The following is a 20,918-nucleotide window of genomic DNA, read 5'->3' on the forward strand; positions in this document are numbered from 1 at the left end:
ACCAAAAGTAATGGGCAAAACTTATTACTCTGAGAAGCGCAATGAGGCAAAGGTCATGATTATCCCTGGCTTATACACATTGACACACATGCAGCAGTGAAAACCTTCAGAATCCAGAGGAATAAAGGCACAACAGTTGAATTAATTTCATAGTTTATTCAAAGCAGCTTTCCCCCCTCCACTATATATAAATACTGCATCTCATTGACACACATGAAAAATACGACTTCTAAGGCACCAAGAAATGTGTTCGAAATCAGATACAGGAGCATAGACAGCACATGACTTAGAAACTCAAGATCAGAGGAGCTTTAGCATAGTTGGTAAATAAGGGAAGTTGATTTCACTTAACAGTGCAGCCAAATCAGCCAAATATAAGGTCACTACACACTAGTACTCTCTAAAATTGGCACCCTTGATAAAGATGAGCAAAAAAGGCTGTATAAAATAAACAACATAGGTAATGAGCTACATGTTACGCTCAAAACATAATAAAAATAAAAATAGGAATGTGATATTTTTCATATCAACCAATTTTTTAAACAAGAAATTCTATTTCACAAAAAGATTTTAATTTAATATTATTAAACTGAAGAGTGGGATGGCCATCGCAATAATTTTGTGGTTAGTTAACCAGTTCTCAAATTATATATATATATATATATATATATATATATATATATATAGATCACACATCACCATAGATTCCCATTCATGATTTCGCACATGTAAAATAAATATTGGTTTAAATTCATTTATCATAAAAAATAATCAATTTCCACCATTATGAAATCATACATAAAAGGAGAGTGGCAAAGGGCCGAAAATTGTACATGCTTATAAATAGGAAAGAAAATCTCTACCTTCCAGTGATATATTATTTTCATTTTGTGCATTTCAGTATTTCACAATATTTCATAATAATCTATTCTTTACAGGATGTACTCAGTAATGTAATGGCTCATGGAAAAAACTTCATTTGTTGAGGTTTAAGTTTAAAATGCTTTATACAGTAAATGTGTCATTCTTTAAAACTTTTTGGTAATTCGCATCATAATTATCCAAACATGTTTGTACTTAACTTTTGGAAACATAAGTAAAACATAAGCGTAATTACTTTCACATAATATAATAAGAATAGGCAGGAATTCAGAATAAATGATTGCATAAATGTAGATCTTATAAGTAATATCCAAATATTGCCCATGAAGCTTCTAACAAATGTAATAATCAAAAAAAAAAAAAAAACTATTAATGAATTCAGTGAATTTAAACAAATAACCTAATTGAAATGTTGTACAGTGTTCGGCATATTAAGTTAGCACTTTGAACCAAATGCTTCAAGGACACCTTGAAGTGTATTGTGATCAGTACTTCAATTTTCAATTATTATTCACCATGTACAGTTCAAAAGAACTGGAACAGTCACACAATTTTATATTGTTAATGTTGTTTTGCACTCCAGACCATTTGAAATAATCCCATGAATATGAGGTTAAAGTGCAGACTAGCAGCTTTAATTTGAGGGTGCTTATGTCCATATCAGGTGATCTGTGTAGGAATTACAGCCCTTTTTATACAGTCTGCCATTTTAGGGGAACAAAAGTAATTGGACAGTTGCCTGCTCTGCTGTTATATAGCCAGCGGTGCGTGTTTGCATCATTAATTCATGCACAAGAAATCTAATAAACGGTTGGGTAGATTCTAGGTGTGGAATTTGCATTTGGAGTCTGTTGTGTTCTTGTGTCTCAACATTAGGACCAAGTAAGTGTCAATGCCAGTAAAGCCTGCCGTCATGAGGCTGGAAAATGTGAATAAATCTACCAGAGACAGAACTAAAACATTGTATGTGTCAACTGATGCATTTTTAGGAAAAAAGAATGCACTAGCGAGTTTAGCAATAGCAAACGACCTGGTAGACAATGGAAGACTGCTGTCCTGGATGACCAAATAATACGTTCAATTGTGAAGAAAAAACAATTTTCAACTGTCAGTCAGATCAAGAACATTCTCCTGGATGTGAGCATAGATGTGTCAAAAACTACCATTAAAACAGAGAATAAACCAGCATAACGTCTGAGGGTTCACTGCAAGATGCAAACCACTGGTAAACCTCGAGAACAGAACAGCCAGGCTAGAGTCGCTACGAAGTATATTAAGAAACTAGAGTTCTGGAACAATGTCTTATGGACAGATGGCAAGAGTATTAACCTGTATTAAAGTGATGGAAGGAGGAAAGTATGGAGAGCTGCTCATGATCCAAAGCACAACACAACCTCATCTGTGAAACACAGTGTAGGAAGTATTAATGCTTGGGCATGTATGGCTGCTACTGGAACTGGCTCGCTTCTCTTTATTGATGATGTGACTGCTGACAGCAGCAGCAGGATGAATTCTAAAGTGTACAGAAACATCTACTCAGATCCAGCCAAATGCCTCAAAATTCATTGGACGGCACTTGACCTTGCAGCAGGACAATGAGCCCAAACTAACTGCTAAAGAAATCCAACAGTTTTTCAGGGCCAAAAAGTGGAATGATCTTGACTGGCCAAGTTAGGATTTCACTTGCAAATTCCTACATGGATCACCTGATCTAGATGCAAATACCCTCAAATTAAAGCTGAGGACCTCATATTTTAAACCTCATATTTACTGTTTTATTTAAAACCCAATGTGCAGACGCACAGAGCCAAAACAAGAAAATGGTGTCACTGTTCCAATACTTTTGCATTTAACTGCATTTCATTAATCACAACCTTCTTTCTAGAAAATTCAATCAATATTTTAAAATAAACTTCAGAGAAACATTTTAGTCGATTATACAAATCGTACATTATGTATGGCCCTTACAAGTCATGCATACTTTTTTTCTGAATGGCTTCCTAATGAAAATGTAGTCTTTCAACATATAGCATATAATTATATCAATTACATTAGCACACTATCAATGGGTTTAATCTATACAGGAAGCTACTTGTCTGAGTAATGGATTTTTTGCAATGCTAGTAAAAGGGAATTTAATTTAACATCATAAACAAACAATTGGATGGCTGAACTCATTAAATATGAGAAAACAAAAGAGAACAATTCCCATCATATGTGTTCAAATCAAATGAAAACAAAGGTAAAAGCAAATCTTTGTACTTAACAGGCCCAACTGATTTTTGGAAAGAGAAAATGTATGGCACTATAAGCTCCTCAGGAATAACTGGACATTAATTTTGAATTAAATAAATATATTGTGCAAGGTTTCAAACATTGCTCACTATGGCGATACAAAAAGCCATACCCTGAAAATATGATTTGACAGGCAACCCATTTATCTACAACAGAATATGTACAAGCATAATTACACAAATAATAGCAAACTTTGTATATATATGCACACAACTGCAAAGTTGCTGATTTCAAACATTTTTCACAAACCTACAACATTGGTGGTTACTGTATTACCCAATATAGATAGATACCCATACAAAACATATATTTGCTGAATCCATCATCACATGCAATTCCACTCCTACTGCACAATTATTTCAATAATACATACAGCCTAACCGACAAAAAGTGCAAGAAGTGAAAGAATACTTTGGGGAAAACGAAACAGACCAAAAAATAAACTACGAAAGTATTAAAATAATTTGTCATTTAAAATAATATCAAACATTTTATACAATAAGTTAAGTACTTTCAATTAAATAAATGTAATATAGTTGTGTGAAGACAAACAAAAATTAAGCATTTCACAACAAAAACAGAAATAGATTTTCTGGGTTTTTCTGCTTTCCAAGGACTAACTTTACACGAGAAAAACTAATTTGGGGAAAAAGGTCTGATGTTTACAAAAGGACTAAACATCTTGCTACAGGAGTTAAAGTGGCTTTAATATCTGATGGCAAGTTAAAGACTGGTGAATTTTGAAACAGGACTAGTATTTTGTAAACAAAACAAACAACAAAACAACAACAACAACAACAACAAAAAAAGAAAAAAACACAACAGACTGATTGAACTTCAATATTTAATTGGAAATTCATCAGTGCTGCACTCTGTTGCTTGTGTTCATGGCTATATTCACAAAGCCACAAATGACTTAATACACCTCTAATGTGTATTATTAAGTCCCTGCAGAACACTGAGCATGTGCAGTACCTACCACTCAATCAGTGTCCATGTCCACTTCAATACAACACACCAAACTCCCTTCAAATTCTGTACAGATGCATCGCAAATGAAATAACATGATTTATTTGGTTACAAAATATCCTTAACCAGATTACTTTACATATACATGTACTATACATGTGAACATCTTGATTTTAACTGTAAAATAATCGGTTTATATCAAGGTACAACACCTGTGCCCCACTATGGATTTAATCATGCAACCTTTTGGTTACAGATTCTGTTTCCTTGATTGAATTAAAATATATCTTGTTGGGTCATAAGTGTGCTAACCCTTCCTACCCTCTCTGTATCATATGGGATCACCTATAATCATTGTGAAGGATTTTAGAAAAATAAGCTAATCTAATAAATAAATATAATAAATATAGGGTTAGGAATTTGACAGTTCTACATAATAATAGTTATAATAACATCAAAATAGGAAAGACTTAAGAGAAAAACTGCTACTTGCCAAAGGCAAGGTAGTTCAACTCTCAAAGTGGACCAGAACACAAAGGATTTAATTAAGTCGGAGTTCACAAACTCTTTAAAATTACAAATATATTCAGATTTATGTAAGTAACGAGGCAAACTTTTAAGCCTGTGCATTCATGCTTTCATTCTACATCTGGCTGCAGTTACACAGCACATAGCCAACTGATTCAGCAAAACTAATGTCTATGCCCTTCCTGTAATTCCAGTTCTCGTCTACATTGGCCATTCTTCTTAAAACCAGTGCCAGTGCTGGTGCCTTTCCAAAGCAAATTTCAGTAGATTCCTATTCAGGGCTACTGTCACCTTGTCAAAGACCCTGAGGATGAACGAATGAAAATTAAATCAAGGGATTTCCTTATTCAGTACACTGCATGACAAAAATTAGCATTATATGAAACTGGGAAATTCAAATTAATTCAACAAAAGTCCTGGCTTTAAAAGACACAAGGAGCTTATGACATGAGTTTCTTTACTACTGGAAAACTAGCTTGTTAAACCTATAGTCATTTTTAGAAATGATGCCATGTCATAATTAGCCTCTCTATCCCTGTCATATACCTGAAACACTTTCACCTCATAGTATCCTTTGGCTTTCTGGTATGATTTGAAATCATGGGATTCAAACATTTTTTTGGATTGAATAAGGAGACATACCTCGTCGTGTGAACCAGTATCTTCACTATTTCTCTAAATATCCAAAATATCCTTCCACAAAACTGTCCAGTTACTGCATCACAAATATACACTAAATCTGAAACAGATTTAGATGTCAGAAATTGAACAATCCATTTAAATAAGCTAATTTAAGGAGGCTATGAATGACTTTAAATTGTTTTAATGTTACTCACTGATGTTACAGGATCTTGCCTCATCTAATTACTGCTCTTCTACCATATGGAAGTACACATACACACAACATATTCTATTTTTACACAATGAATCTGCTGAGTACACATCCAACTCATACACTTCATTCAGTATGAATGGCTCATCTCAAAAATTTGCCATGCATATGCACATTAAAAAAAGCTTCCACATATATGTGCACAGGCAGGCCTCACACACACACACACACACACACACACACACAGACATGCACAGACACACACACACACACACACACACACACACAGACACAGACACAGACACATGCTCTCTTTCTCACATACATTCACACACCCACAGTGAAACTATTTGTGTGGTTCACTTCCCTTCTCGTGCATTCTCCATGTTTTGGATAAAACCCACAATTTCGTTCCCGGGGTATTTCCTAACAAATCATTTTGGTTAAATTAAAATGAAATCAAATATGTATTATAATTCACCATCTCAAGACTGACGATTTTCATGGGCTATGTATTGTATCATATCTGACCTTAGGCATGAGAAAAACATCCCTCAGATCAAGCCTACCCTTTGACTTGGAATAAGCCAGACCTTGTTCTCAGAAAGGTTAAGAACCTGTGTATCAAGATTACACCGAAGATTAAGCAGTTGGCAGTTCGGACTTAGAAAGGTCACAGCTTCCATATTCAGGCAGTTGGTGCTGCAGTTCCCAACATACAGCAGCTGGGAATTAGTTCAAGTCTGGATGAGCCCTTAAGTGAATAGTTAAAAGAGACAATAGACAAAATGTCTATGGGAGACAAACTTTCAAAGGAATTAGCAGTCATCTCTATTGTAAGGTGCACTCTAATGCAATTTGAATGCAGCCAAAGGATGGCAGGATTCTGATCAAACTCCTTTGTTCACTTCAAAGGATGGCTGGGACCCCACCATACCCTGTTCATTTTTAATACGTCCCTACTCCACCCGTACGACTACTATTACCCCATAACTGGCAAGTGCCAATAATATCATAAATAATCCACAAAAAATTCATCTCTACATTTTTGAACAAGTCTCCAGCATAAGTCAGCTCTGTTATACAGAGAGGAGGAATGTGTTTGTGAGAAAAGATAAATATATTAAGATGTCTTCCAGCAAGCTGGTCTGTGTGACCAATAAATGAAAGATGCCCTGAATAATGAACCAATATTAATATCTCCAGATAATTCTTGAAAGCATAATAATAATCAAAAACAAACAAAAAACAAAAAAAAATTTAGGTCTGTGGAATGCAATGAAAGGGCACCACAGGGCTGGGGAGTCCAACTGTGGAAATATCAGCAGGTGCAGTAATGATATCATATGAGCTCTAGCGCTATTCCTTGGAGGTGGGGTATCTGCCACCCTGACCGTCCAGCCATGAGCTCCCATCATCTATTTCCTGTATGTCCTTTTCCTGCCACAAGGGGGAGACACCACTCATAGAGGATGGTGATTGGGTGATGCCTGTCAATATTGCCACGGTAATTTGTGGGAGGGCATGTTCAGATATTTTAGAAGGTGTTCTGCAGGTTGCCAAAGGTTCCTGACTCGGGTTGTAGAGATATGACCCTGCTGTTTTGGTGAAAAGAGGAATTCAGACATCATAGACCTTTTCCTGTAGGTAGGTGAAAAGAGACTCCAGGAATTTGGTTGAGCTCCACATCTGTTTCAGCATCTGACACTCCCTCTCGTTCACCTCCTCCAGCACAGACTTCAAGAAGCTGCGAACCAGGCATTTGGACTCCTCCAGAACCTTCCAGATTCAGAAATAGACCAATGTAGGAGAGTGTGAGGCAAAATATTTTTTTTTTCCTTTTTATAAAACAAATTTGAATGGAAGTTTGAATTAAATTTATTTAGGAATATGTACATATGAAATCCTATTCTTGCTTGGTTCACTTCACAAACTAGAGGGATGTCTGAACTGAAAATCAGAACAATAGCGTAGCTGAAGAGAAAGCCCTAACTCTAATTTCTTATAGCTTTCAATATTACATTTCCAATTAAATATTATCTTAAGCTTTAGATCAATATGGCCTGCATTGAGTTATCATTACACTAGTTTTAAAACTTTTTTTAATGGCATAAGATGGCCAGAAAGTTCTGAGAATAGTTAAACCATTCAGAGTTTTCCTTTTGATATAATTTTCCCTGTAGAAAAAGTCACAATCCTATACTTAGCCAGCACAGATGTTCAGGACCTGGTGAGAGGTTGTCTTACCACAGCGCTGCAGTTAGCCATTTCCTTCACTCGTAGCATTACTTCCTGGCTGAAGGTGGTTGGCCAGAAGACTTGGGACACTAGTCCCCGACTGCAGGCCTCCTGGGCGGTCAGTTTCCTCCCGCAGAGCAGCATCTCATTCGCCTGTCACAGAGAACAGTGTGAATGAACTGCATGAAAAAAAAACTTGTTAGCCTATCAGACTGAAGGGACAGCTGTGTTATATATCTCTGTTGTATCTTTAAAAGATTATCAGACCCTACACACCAACCAGACCTCTTGTTCCTCTTGTACCCCCCCCCCCTGCTTTTCAGCTATTGTTACTGGTATAGCTGCTTAAATGGTAATGGTAAATGGACTGTATTTATATAGCGCTTTTATCCAAAGCGCTTTACAGTTGATGCCTCTCATTCACCCATTCACACACACACACACACACACTCACACACCAATGGTGAAAGGCTGCCATGCAAGGTACCAATCAACTCATTGGGAGCAGTTAGGGGTTAGGTGTCTTGCTCAGGGACACTTCGACACGCCCAGGGCAGGGGATTGAACCCGCAACCCTCCGACTGCCAGTCAACCGCTCTTACCTCTTGAGCTATGTCGCCCCTTGCTTAAAAACAAGTTAGCTGTTTAGTGGTAGTTACTTTTGTTTTCAATACTAATTTTTGTTTTTTTTTCAGTTAACCGTACACATATTGATAATAAACTGACATTTTAACCATGGTGATGTCACACTTGTATTCCTGGGACTAACATTGAAGTTCACCATTTTGTTAGTCACATTGAATAAGAGCATCTGCTGAGTGACAGTAATGTCGTGTAAAATAGGTTTCTAGATAACTAGCTAATAGTTCAGGTCACAGACATTGTTTAATACACTATTTGTGCCTGTGCAGACAGTGAAGTGGGGGCATGGTTCCAGCCCACAGGCAGATTTACAGACACAAAACTACTGCAGCTAGAAATCTAGTGAACGTGAAAGCAGTCATCAACGGTTATTAAGGTTACCATTATTGCCAAGCAAGGCTCGATTTCTTCTTGACCCAAGTAAGACAAATACTTACACAAACAGCTCTTTAGGTTTCTGTGTGAAAAACTGTTGGACTATTATGACAAGAGGGTAGAGTGATGTAGTACCTGGTCAGATTACAGAGGACATGCTTGTTGAGCCGGAACTCTATAAATATCTCATGGGGATTTTCCTTGCTGTGCGGGGGGGGGGGGGGACCACGGCCACCATGTAGCCAGGTGGTGCTGACCTCATGGGAACACGCACCACCCAGACGTCCGTGAACTATATCAGGAGGTGCTGACTCACCAGGGCCACGCCCAGGATCTGAGGAAAGGTGTAGGACGAGCAGCCGGCTGGGGTCAGCCGGATGGAGGCCGACGGTGTCTGGAACCAGGCCTTCTCGCTGGCCCACACGATGTCGCACAGTGGAAGGACGGAGGCTCCCAGCCCGAGGGCCGGCCCATTGATTGCCACCACGATTGGCTTCTTAAAGTGAATGAACGCTTTCACAAAGTCCCTGCAGTCAAGAGACAATACAAAGAAATGAACACCGCCATACTGGGAAAGTGTCATTCATTCAGAATACATTTAATTTTTACACAAGCCTGTACTACAACCAACAAGATACTAAAATAACAATGAAAATTACCCTGATTTTCTCCTAATTTGAAATGGCCAATCTGTGTGTGTTGAGACCTATTCTGTCAATTTGAGAGACCGTAGACAAGCACATGCTCACATTCAGAACACTTGATGTTGAATCACTGCTTCTTTTCACTTGGTACCCCACTGCTTAAACTTGTACAGACATTGGGTTAGTGGAGGACACTTCACACATAGTGCTTGTATACAGTAGATCCCTCTGATGCCATGGCCAGTTCTGTGCTCCACTGTAGGGCTGCCAACCACAGCCAAAACTGACACTGTCTGGGTTTTTTTTGCCATATAAGGGAAAAATATTGGAATGCATTCTGAAAGGTGGCCTATTTTTGGATTCAATAATAATTATTTTACTTTACCTTATCAATACATGACAAAATATATCTGTGGTCAAGGTGTACACTGTAGGGGAACTACCCTGGTGTGCCCAGTGCTGATCTGGGTGATCTTATTTGAAACCAAGGTGTAAATAGTGGAGTGACACTGCAGACTACATTATGAGGAAGTTGTGGCCTGTATTGCACACTCCACTGTTATCACTATAGCACAAATCAATATACTAACTATTTGCTTTATTTATGATCATTTCCATAGCACTATTCAAAATGACCTTGAAAACCAACAATTATTTGCAAGTTAACTCATTGTTCTCCACCGTCTACCGACCAGAAATGGCCATGTGTCAGATATTATATATACAGCCTGTTTATGTATGCTTTAAACAAATTAGATTTTGATTCGTATTACTGACAGATAAGGACTGTGGGGAAAAGTACCCAATTCTGCGTGTTGCTAAACAACAGTATCTGCATTTCTGTCAGGATTAGAAGCGCAATAAACTTCTATGTGTACACCTCAACGTCACCATTTCATATCCATTGGATTACAGGATTTTAAGTCCTTCTGTTTCAAGTCCCATAAGAAGTGGCTCTAAATGCAAATGTAACACAGAAATCATTGTCTCTGAGAGTGTCTCTGTTTTAAATGAGTCTGTGTTTTAATTAGTTCAGGAGAAGCGGCGAAGGCTGGCGCAAGGCTCCCTACTGGATAAAGAAAGTCAAGTCAAGGGCCTCCTGCTAGCCGGGGCAGAGCAAGGTCACGGCCCGGCCGTCTGCCACAAAAACATGTTTATACCCATCCTTATTTTCATGTCAACTAATTATCAAGCTGCTTGGACATAAACACATTTACACAAACCACACATACACACTTTGGCCTGGATTTTGAACATTTGCCCTCACTGTTGATTTACAAATACATGCAGATGTTTGCTTTTCTTCACAAATAGCTTTGTTAGTGTTTCCATCACGAAAATGAACTTGCAAGCTATGTCCATGAAGAAAACACAAACACCAGGGATGAAAAAACACAGTTTCTTTTAGCCCGAATGCCCCGATGCAATTACCAACAATGTGCGTAAAAATCACTTTACAGGACATCCTGGGGTATAACTAGTCCTGTGCCAATTGGGCTGAAGAGTGCATTTTGGTGGCATAATTGGAAGAGATCAGATTTTTGACATCGTGATCTATTTTTCAGCTGCACGATGTGTATTGTCACGTTTTTTTGGATTGCAAAATTGAATGCCACGATATATGGTTACACCCCTACTTTTTTATGAAGTCATAATGAAAAATTGAGAATCATTCCATATTCCCTACATTCTGCAGCAGGGAAGAAATGAAATGAAATGAGGTTATAAAATTCTCTCTCTCTATAAACTTCTCTAGTGGATCTGATGGCATCACAACATGCCAAAAATAAACAAATAAATGGCTGAGATGCTACTTAATGTTAGACTGTAACCCTGTTAACGGCAGGGGAAAATTTTCCCTTTACAGAAGTGCAAGCAGTAGCGTGATGGAGGAGAGGATTCAACCACCATCTTTAGGGCTCAGGCTCACCATCTCCCTGTGACTAACATCTCAGCATAGTTTCAGCCAATATGTGGATGGTTGCCAATTCTGATTACAGACCTCTCATGCCCTCTCTCTGGGCCTCATTCAAAAAACCTTGACAATTTTTCTTACTAAAGGTCTTAATAAAGTTTCCTACAAAAACCAATGTGGGATACAAGAAGCATGCTGCAGACCTTCGATAAATTGAATGCAAGTGCCTCTTCAAGCCGGTGTGGATAAGCGCATGCCCTGACAATCACATACAAGACATGCCGCCTTAAGGGTCGTGTGCAAACATCAGCCATTCATTGCTCCCTGCAAACGTATCTGCGCCTCATATGTGCTTTGTCCCCCAAGGCACGACTAGCTAAGTGATCCAAAAGAAACAAACAGGCTACTAATTCCTAAGTGTTGGGTTTGGCGGCACATTTACTAGTCTTACTAGATCATGATCAATCAACATAAATCGCTTTTATCAATAAAAAAGAAATGAATTACACACATTCCGAACAAGGTTGTTCTTGTAAAATAAAACTAAGATGAAAAGTGCTTGAGGGAATAAAAATAGAAACTAATTTTTGAAAAAACTAAACAAAACCAACCAAACCTGGTCTTAAATAACTAAATAAAGCTAAACTGAAATTGAAATAAAACACTAGTGATAAATCTGAGGTTATTCAGATAGGTTAGTTAATGTAGTTAAGATCAATAGCATATTTAATATTAACTTATTTTCATATTAATGCAACAACTGTATGGACAAACACGCGTGCACATGAAGTCTGTAATGATTTAAAATGACTTTGCTAGAAAATGAAGCATTATAAATAGAAACATCACCTGTGTATGCCTTTACGCATGTTTCCAATAACACATCTCACTAAAGTATAAATTCAGATAAAAAAGATGAATGCCAAAATGTTTGTGGAATTGTTTGTAAGCACAGTTAATGACCAAATATGATCGTACGCATGTTTTGTGAACGAGGCCCCTTGCTTGTCTCCGACTTAATATCAAATAAACAATAGGCTGTGTTTCGAGTGGCATGGCTCCAAAAGTGTGAGGAGAGTGTAAAAAAAATTGTGTAATTAATTATGCTACAACATTTTACTGCACTTTGCAGGAACGTAGTAAACTGAACCCTGATATGGACAGGAGGGAGGTGTACTGGAACCCAATATTTGTTCTTGTTGGCCTACATTGGTTAATAAATCATTTATCATATGTTTAAAAATAAATATTTGACAATTTAGGGAACAGAAGAGCACTGTGCAAATCTACCAAAAAGCATGTCTACATAGACTCTTCTTGGCCTCCACTGCCGTCCCTTGTATGTTGAACAGCGTGTGCCTGAAGGCCATCCTTACCGTATGGCCTCAGCAATCCGGCTGCTCTCTTTCCGCCGATCTGTGGACAGCCGGCCTATAAGGTAGGAGGGATCGACGCCGCTACAGAAGTAGCTGCCCACCGCACTGAGGAGCAGCAGCTTGCTATCGTCTGCTGCTGCGTTTCCCAGTGCCCTGCTCACCTCCTTCATTATCTGTGGGGAAAAAAGAGAAGAAAAGTTGGGCTGCAGAGCCAAAATGGCTCCCTTAATTATCTCCTTCTCCTCAACCACTAATGGTGCACAAGAACCTGCAAGAACATGGTAAAACTGTGTGTGCTACTTCAAGGAACCTTACGACTGCAGAATCATTACCTCTGTTTCACCCTCCTATATTTTGCGTTTCAAATGGGTAAAAAAGCAGATGGCCTTTACAAAGCTGATTTGCCAATTACTAAGCAACAACACAACTGCATTTTTATTCCACAGAACTCCTTGGTGTTCTGTAAAAATCCAGATTAACTGGGGTCCATTACATTTTTACATTGACCAATTGCTATTACTGCAGCAAGCATACTTTTCACACAGCTGTTGTTGTTATGCATGAATACATCATTCCCCATGACCCAATTCTACCTCTCAGTGGCCTCAACCCAACACATGTGGCCCCAATCCACCTTTAACTTCAATATAAAGCGTGCATGTATAAGATTCGCTAGCAAGGTTAAAATAAAGCCACCTGCTAGACAGAGACTGATATTAGCATAAGCCATGGGCCGGGAAGAGCTTAAGTTGCTTTTCATATTGTGGAATCATCCTTCATACAGCACTGAATCTCTTCATATCCTTAAGTGGAGAGCAAATGTGCAGTATATATCTTTGCCAGGCTGAAGGTCACGGTCATTCAGTTTTTGTGTGGGTAAAAGCCTGGGCTACCAGTTGGTCTCCACCATGTGACCAGCAGGGATTTAAAATTATATTTCAATGGTTATCCACATGGGGTCCCCATAGGCACTAACAGCACAATTAAGTGACTATTCATACTACTGAGTTTCTAATTGAGATATTTATAAACAATTAGTAGATATAATATGGGGAGAGTCAGGAAGGAAAGTGAGCATGGATGGAAGTTTAAAGGCTGCAAAAAGCATGTCTTTGAGCCAGTGGTCCTCATTCCTGGTCCTGGAGAGCTGCAGGGTCTGCTGGCTTTCATTGTTACTCAGCACAGCAATTGAGTAATTAGAGGAGCTGATTACACAGTTAACTCAGGTCGCCTGGTTTCTGGGGTCTGAATTAGTCACCGATCTTAAGAAAAAAACAAAAAACCAGCAGAATCTGTGGCTCTCCAGAACCAGGATTGAGTATCACTGCAGTAAAAAGAAAAATGCATCCATATAAAGCAGGGGTCTCCAATTCTATCCGAAAAGGGCCAGTGTGGGTGCAGGATTTTGTTTTAGCTCAGCATTAAGGCACTACTTAAGGTCTTGATTAGTTAATTAGTTGATTAGCTGAATCATGAGTTCATTTTTTGATTTAACTTTTTGGTGCAAGTTCAATGTTACATGACTGCTTTCATTTTTTATGTGGGCATTTCCCGCAGCTACTAAAACCTAACATGTCCCTGTATGACATTTAAAAATACTGCAGCATGTCCATGGTAGTAAGTAATAAAACTGAATTTAACATATGAGTGTTCCTTTTAAACATCACTGTCAATAATCCTCTGGGCTTAGTGGCAATTACTTTATCGACTTATTGACATGGTCCAATGGGATAATTGTTTCAGAAGTGGTGTGACAAAGAGGCTATTGCAACCTCTAGCTGGTGGAGGAAGGAAGTACCATGTGAGAAAACAAGGGGAGACAAACTGATGACCCTAGTAACAGCAGTTAACGTTCACTGGTCGGTAGGTTGGTTGCATTCCACATGGATAAAATGGGCTATCGTTTGGAGACTCATGACTGTTTTATTGTTCAGGATGTTGACTTTTCCGGCGTATCTCCACAGTGATAATGGTTCAGCACCTCAGATGCTTCCTGTGGCACTCACAGCCTCACAGTGTTTCATGCTTCACATTTGGCCAAGGTGCCAAGGGCAGGAATGCAGGTCAGGGGAATAAGCTTCCCAAAGCTGCTTCTCACTAATGAGGATAGCCTCTGTAGGCACACCGGGCTCAGGACCATGATGTAAAAGAGATACAGGCATCTACTTTCTTAGGCTTGGAAGAAATAATAAGCAATAGCAATGTCTTTACAGTTAAGAATTGAAACCTCTGCAAAATAATCTGTTTATGAATGTGAGAGATGGCAATATCAGAAAATTTCATTTCCAGGTTTGTCTTGTGCACTAGCACAAAGTGTGTCCAGGCAATCTGTATGTAGAACCTAGGGTATGAAATTAACTTTTTCACTTGGCCAGAGTGGCTTGTGGATTCTAAAAAGCCAGTCATTTTCAATATTTTCCCAGCCACGTTACGTTTTACAATAAAACACAACCTGGCCAGTCACCTGCCAAAGTGACTGCTACAGTAGCAAAACTTACTAGCCACAATCAAAATTTTGTCAGCATTTGGCTGACGGCTGGTGTTAGTTTCCACACCCTGAAACCTGCATCTGACTTCTGGCAGATCAGAGACATCTCTGGCACGAGGTTGGTGGTTGGATGTATTTCTAGGCCTGACATAATTCAGCACAAATACAACCACGCCCAATGTTACTGTAATGGCTCCCACATCCTAGAACTAATGAAAGACACAATATAATATGAACAGCAAACATTCAGAAACAAATTTGGTCAGGCACTCATTGTCACACAAGAGTAGACTCGTCACCCTGTGGTCTGCATAACATGGCTTACCCACAATATCATCTTGCATTTCACTTGGGTATTGGAAGCAGATTTTCAGAAGAGCATGAAAACAGCATGAGCCACAATGCGCATCTAAATTTGGAAGCCTTTAAAGCCTTGTCAGATATAAAATATCTGAAAATAGAACCATTCCCATATAGCCTACCTATGACCTAATAGACATCAAATTTTCCATTTCTTACATCAAAAAAAGACTATATTTGCATCTTTATTTACTGCGGATTAAAACATCGTTTCCACACCTTCACAGACATCATATTATAAAAGAGACCTACACCAAAACATAAATTATCAACAATTTCTGGATGGGCAGAAATGACAGAATCTATGAAAAATCTAATGATGAATCATTAGTGTATGTGCATGTTTGATGATGTATCCACATTTTTCATATAAAGTGTAAATAAAACTAAAGCTATTCTAAGCCAGACATAAAAATAATGGCTGCTGATGTGCATAGAAATGTATGAAGGAGGGCAGTAAATAAAGACAACTGTCAGAATGCTGCCTCAGAGCACTGCAAACACTTGATATGCCTTTGGCGTTCTGCATAAAATTACAACAAAAGATAACGAGGATCCCTCTCTCAGGTGTGACTCTCAAATTGGCCACGCAGGCTATACGTAATATACTACATAATACAGGGACGCAAATAGGCAAAAAAAAAATCTGGAGCACTTCATTAATAGGCTTATATTAAAGTACTGTATCAAGCTTGTTAGGCATGTAAAACTCTTTGTATGAAGTGCTAAATTAACACCCAGTCTTACAATCCATTCATTTTTTCACAATCCAAGATAACGATTATTTAAGACACTGTGCCTACTCTGCCTATTGAAAAATGGCCACTAATGTTCTTCTGGTTATTAAATCAGTGAGATCAATAAGACATCTGTTCGAAGCATAATGAGGTGGCAGACAACTTCTGTCACTCTACAAAGTGGGCCCGTGTTTGAACTGTCATCCAAACTCAAATCACGATGACTGAGCAGCTCTGATCTTTAAAGTGATGGCGGGAAAGCCTCGAGAGGGCATAGCATACTGACAAACAGTTTACACATCTGCCACCATTGTCCTTACAACTGGCAGATGCTCTAATTTCACTATTGTACTAACTGCAAATACACCCACATTTCACAAACCATTTAGACAGCTTATATTTTATGTGCTTTACTCGAGAGTACACACATTGTGTGTTTACTGGTCTTCCAAGTCACAGGTCTCAGCACAATCCATAGTACCATCTAGGCCATGAGTGCAATCTAAACAATGGAGTCCACTTCCGCTTGTGAAACTGCCGCAAAACACAGAGAATGTTGTTACCTGGTATGCATTCACTCTGTTGATGCGTATCAACAGTCTTGACCTCTCAGATCTTACTTATATTTAGCACCCACAATGCAACCTTGGATTAATGATCATTGGTTATACTTTTGAGAAAAAAAACACGAACTGAAAATTAGGGACATAAGTGTCAATTTTTACTATACTTCTGGCCTGCCTGCCTCTACATCCAAGACCTACAGTTTGACAATGGTAAAAACAATATCTTGATCTCACTGTAATCACAAAGACTTGTTCTACAACACGGGTCATGACTGAATAGTTTTGATTTAATTATTTGCATTAATTAATAGTAAATAAAAAAATAAATAAAAATTCATAATCATCATAAAACTGCTTTAAAAAAATTTTCCTCAGTTTTGCTCAGAACATCCCACAGCCAAGCTTGCGCAGAACTGAGTCGGATGAAGACCATTCATACACGGCTTTGGCCTGATTGATCCTCGGGGCTTGCTAGAGAACGGTGAAACACGGACCCTTGATTGGCTGACGGAATGTGCAATTATGAATTATGAAGCTACCAGCCACACTTGACATCGTTGTGGTCCGGATTTGAGACTGTGGGGTTCATGCATGGGGTTCATGCATGTTGACCACAGTGTGGTGCCTTAACAGAATGAACCGGACAGCAGCAGAACTGTAGGACGGAGTGTAGCACAGTGGGTAAGGAACTGGGCTTGTAACCAAAAGATTGCAGGTTCGATTCCCGGGTAGGACACTGCCGTTGTACCCTTGAGCAAGATACTTAACCGAAATTGCTTCAGTATATATCCAGCTGTATAAATGGATACAATGTAAAAAATGCTATGTAAAAGTTTTGTAAGTCGCTCTGGATAAGAGCGTCTGCTAAATGCCTGTAATTTAATGTAACTGTCTTTCTTCCCTCATCATAAAAGCCTACATTTCAAAACACACCACATTCTACAGAGTTTTTTTTGCCTGGTAAATTAATTCAATGGATCAAAGCGCTTTGTCATATTCATGAAACATTTTCAAAAAAGCCAACCTAAATACCATGCAAAAATGGATAAGAAATGAGAGTTTTGAAAACACTAAAGCCAGCTTTTAAATATGTTTTACAATAAATGCAGACAATTGGATCAAAACAAACGCAGCTCATTTAATATGATGCAGTAATGCTTCATGCTGCATTTGATTTGCTACAGACATGACGCATGTGGAAAAACACCAGGTTTTCTGCTGTAAGAATAGTTGATTTAATACACATAGAAACAATTTGTATTTCCAGTAATATGGTTGTGTTTGACATCAATTTCATCTTCATTCCCCTGAATATATATAACAGGTTTCCCCAATCCCAAGCAAATACACCTATTGCAGAATGATTCTATCTCTACCACAGGGATGCACAATGGTCTCTTGGAACAGCTGCCTTTCCCCACAAAACTGTCTTATCCTCCTGTTTCACTATATTTCCCTTCTCATAGCCCATGTTTCAAAGATGGAATTGCATTAAATGGCACCATGATTATTTAATATGCAGACACTCAAACACTGTTGCGCTGAGGTGCTTCAAAGCTAACAAAATAATTTCCTCAATGCATAAACCACAGAGCAATAAAGCTACATCAGGTGACAATCACCTTGACTGAATATGTGGTAACTACACTGACAAACTGTCAGCAGCTGTTTTCTGAAATATCTCAAAAAAGCAGATCAGGTGATGCTGTGGAACATCTTAATCTTGATCTGAATGAATTCAAAACTGTAAAACAAGATTCCATCCATACTTCACAAAACTGAATGCGCTGTCCTAGAAAACCAGCCAGGAAAACATTTTTTTTTTAATCGCAGCATTGAATTTTACTTGGCACAGAGTTTGGCAGAATTGTAAAATGTTTTATTTTTATTATAAATGTCCACCATAAATAGAATATTTTCTATGACTGAACATACATGATTGCTCAAGCATAAAGCATTATCTACAAACCACTCATGTATCATCAACCTTTTCTCTTTCAGGAAATAAATCATCAGAGAATGTCTTATTCCATCCATTCACCGCCATTTAAACCCATAAAGATAAAGAAACGTACACTCAGACAGCTCCTAATGGAGTATTACATGCTTCATAGCAGTACTTTAAGACTAATAGTCAGTTGTTATTTGTTGTGCATTTAACTTAAATATTCATAGCTTGAATATGAAACATGTCCTTTCCCCCTCAGGTTATATGTCATGTGCTCAATATTCAACAAGAAGGACAACCGTTTTCAAAATGCATTTATGTATTCATCCTTTATACGATTACAAGCCTTGGTTTATGAGGAAGGCATGTATTTCAAATATGAATCAGCCTATAGGTAAATATCAGTTACCTTATGTTATAATGCTGTTTATAGTAAGTCATTCAGTACATTGACACGATATAGTTAACATTTGGTCATTTAATGTGCAATACAATTTAAAATCAGGTGTTGTATAAAGAGGATCATCATTATTCTGGAACAAGTTGGCTGTATGTTGACATTGTGCAGATGGATACCTGGACATTTTTTGATGCATCTGAATGATAAGCCTTTTTTATTTCCCTCAGTGATCAAAGGACTAAGAGCATGTATTTTATGGCATGTCTGCATTTGGCCCCCAGGCTACCAGTTGATTAATAATGGTGTACTGTAAAAGATTACAGTACAAAGCAGTGTCTTAAACCTGCACTATCCAAACAAAAGCAAAACCAGAGCGGCAAGAAATGGTTTCCAGAAAATCAACATGAGGATGTTGTGAAGGTTTTTGTAAGACTGGGGCAGATTTTATCTCACAAACACATGACTGGTCCTTCAAGAATTTAGGCACATGTTACATTCTTCCATTTCGCACACATTTCAATGTATTTAAAGGGGCATTAATTGTGTGCAAGGAACAAGAAAAATAAAAATTCATACAAAGTGAAAGATAAAGTGATTACGGTAAAGTTCCAGTATAAACTCCAATGGAACAAACATAATTACAGAGCACATCATCAACATGGAAAAATGTTTAAAACCTGTGACATCATCAGCTAATCAGGAAGCATCCAATCCCATAAATGTAGCTCAGCAATCATTACACTTAGGCAAGGCATGTATATACATGGACTAATACAGTGTCCTAGCTTCACAGAGAGGGCAATATCCACAACAAACTTTTTACCATCACTGTTATTGCAAATTTGACTGGTCTGCACATTTTAGTTTTTTGTTCAATTAACAATGTCCCTTTTCCAAATCTTTTGCTATCCAGACTCAAATCGTTGCCTCAATGTTTAAACAAAAACCAATGAAGGTTGCCTGATAGCCAAACTCACCTCTGGAGTTAGTGCATTGTTGTCTGATGTTTGGCTTGATAGCAGTACGTGCGTGAAGCCGTCTTCTTTCCTCACCACGATGTCCCGAAAGCGGCAGTTGCTCTCGTTCTGCCGGACACTGTACCTCAGTCTCTTGTCAAACACATAGCCCTTATCTTCTACCATTTTCCGCTTCACAGAACTATGCAAATTAATTCCACCATTCGAGAGTGTAGGTCCTGTTTGAGAAATAATAAGGGATGTGAAAGATGAAAGATAAGAGGTGGCAGTGAAGCTTTTTGTGGTCTTTAAATAAGAAAGATATAGATATAAAGCCATACACATTTATACATTATTCTGCAATGGAAATAATTGTTTTTAATATTATGAAATAATACAATCATCACTAGTACGCACTAAATTACAATGCTGAATTAGAATCAATTACAACTTTAAGCTTAAATCCTATCACAAAAGAACTAATGAATACAAAAAACCACCAGTCAGCCAAACCTGTTGGGACATGTGTGCTGTTATCTATTGTAGACAGATTAAAAACAGTAAATCTTCTACTTCTACAATCAAACAAGTTTTGAATCTACTGATACACCCAAACCTGCCGTTTGGATGTATCAGTGACTACTGTCTACAGAAGACTTCACGGACAGTTGTTTGAGGGTTTCTCTTCATTATGGTGAGAATTCCTTGGTCATAAACTGTAGATGTCCACTTTGGCTTAACCAGGCCCTTCGTGATTCCTGAGCTCA

The 20,918-nt window shown here is 38.2% G+C and overlaps 1 protein-coding gene across 1 annotated transcript in view; it reads right to left on the reverse strand.

Annotated features, from left to right (window-relative positions):
- Positions 1 to 143: 143 nt before the first annotated feature.
- The window catches only part of LOC135255241 (chromodomain Y-like protein 2), a 50,858-nt gene continuing 30,083 nt past the window's right edge, over positions 144 to 20,918 (reverse strand). Inside the window, exons 3-7 of the mRNA XM_064336131.1 lie at positions 20,173 to 20,390; positions 12,697 to 12,869; positions 9,078 to 9,288; positions 7,754 to 7,897; positions 144 to 7,285 (exon numbers count right to left, since the gene is read on the reverse strand). Coding sequence (XP_064192201.1) covers positions 7,127 to 7,285; positions 7,754 to 7,897; positions 9,078 to 9,288; positions 12,697 to 12,869; positions 20,173 to 20,390 — 905 coding nt within the window. The 3' untranslated portion in view covers positions 144 to 7,126. The remainder of the gene's footprint in view (positions 7,286 to 7,753; positions 7,898 to 9,077; positions 9,289 to 12,696; positions 12,870 to 20,172; positions 20,391 to 20,918) is intronic.

This window comes from Anguilla rostrata, chromosome 5 (assembly GCF_018555375.3).
Source record: "Anguilla rostrata isolate EN2019 chromosome 5, ASM1855537v3, whole genome shotgun sequence".
In the NCBI taxonomy this organism is placed as follows: Eukaryota; Metazoa; Chordata; class Actinopteri; order Anguilliformes; family Anguillidae; genus Anguilla; species Anguilla rostrata.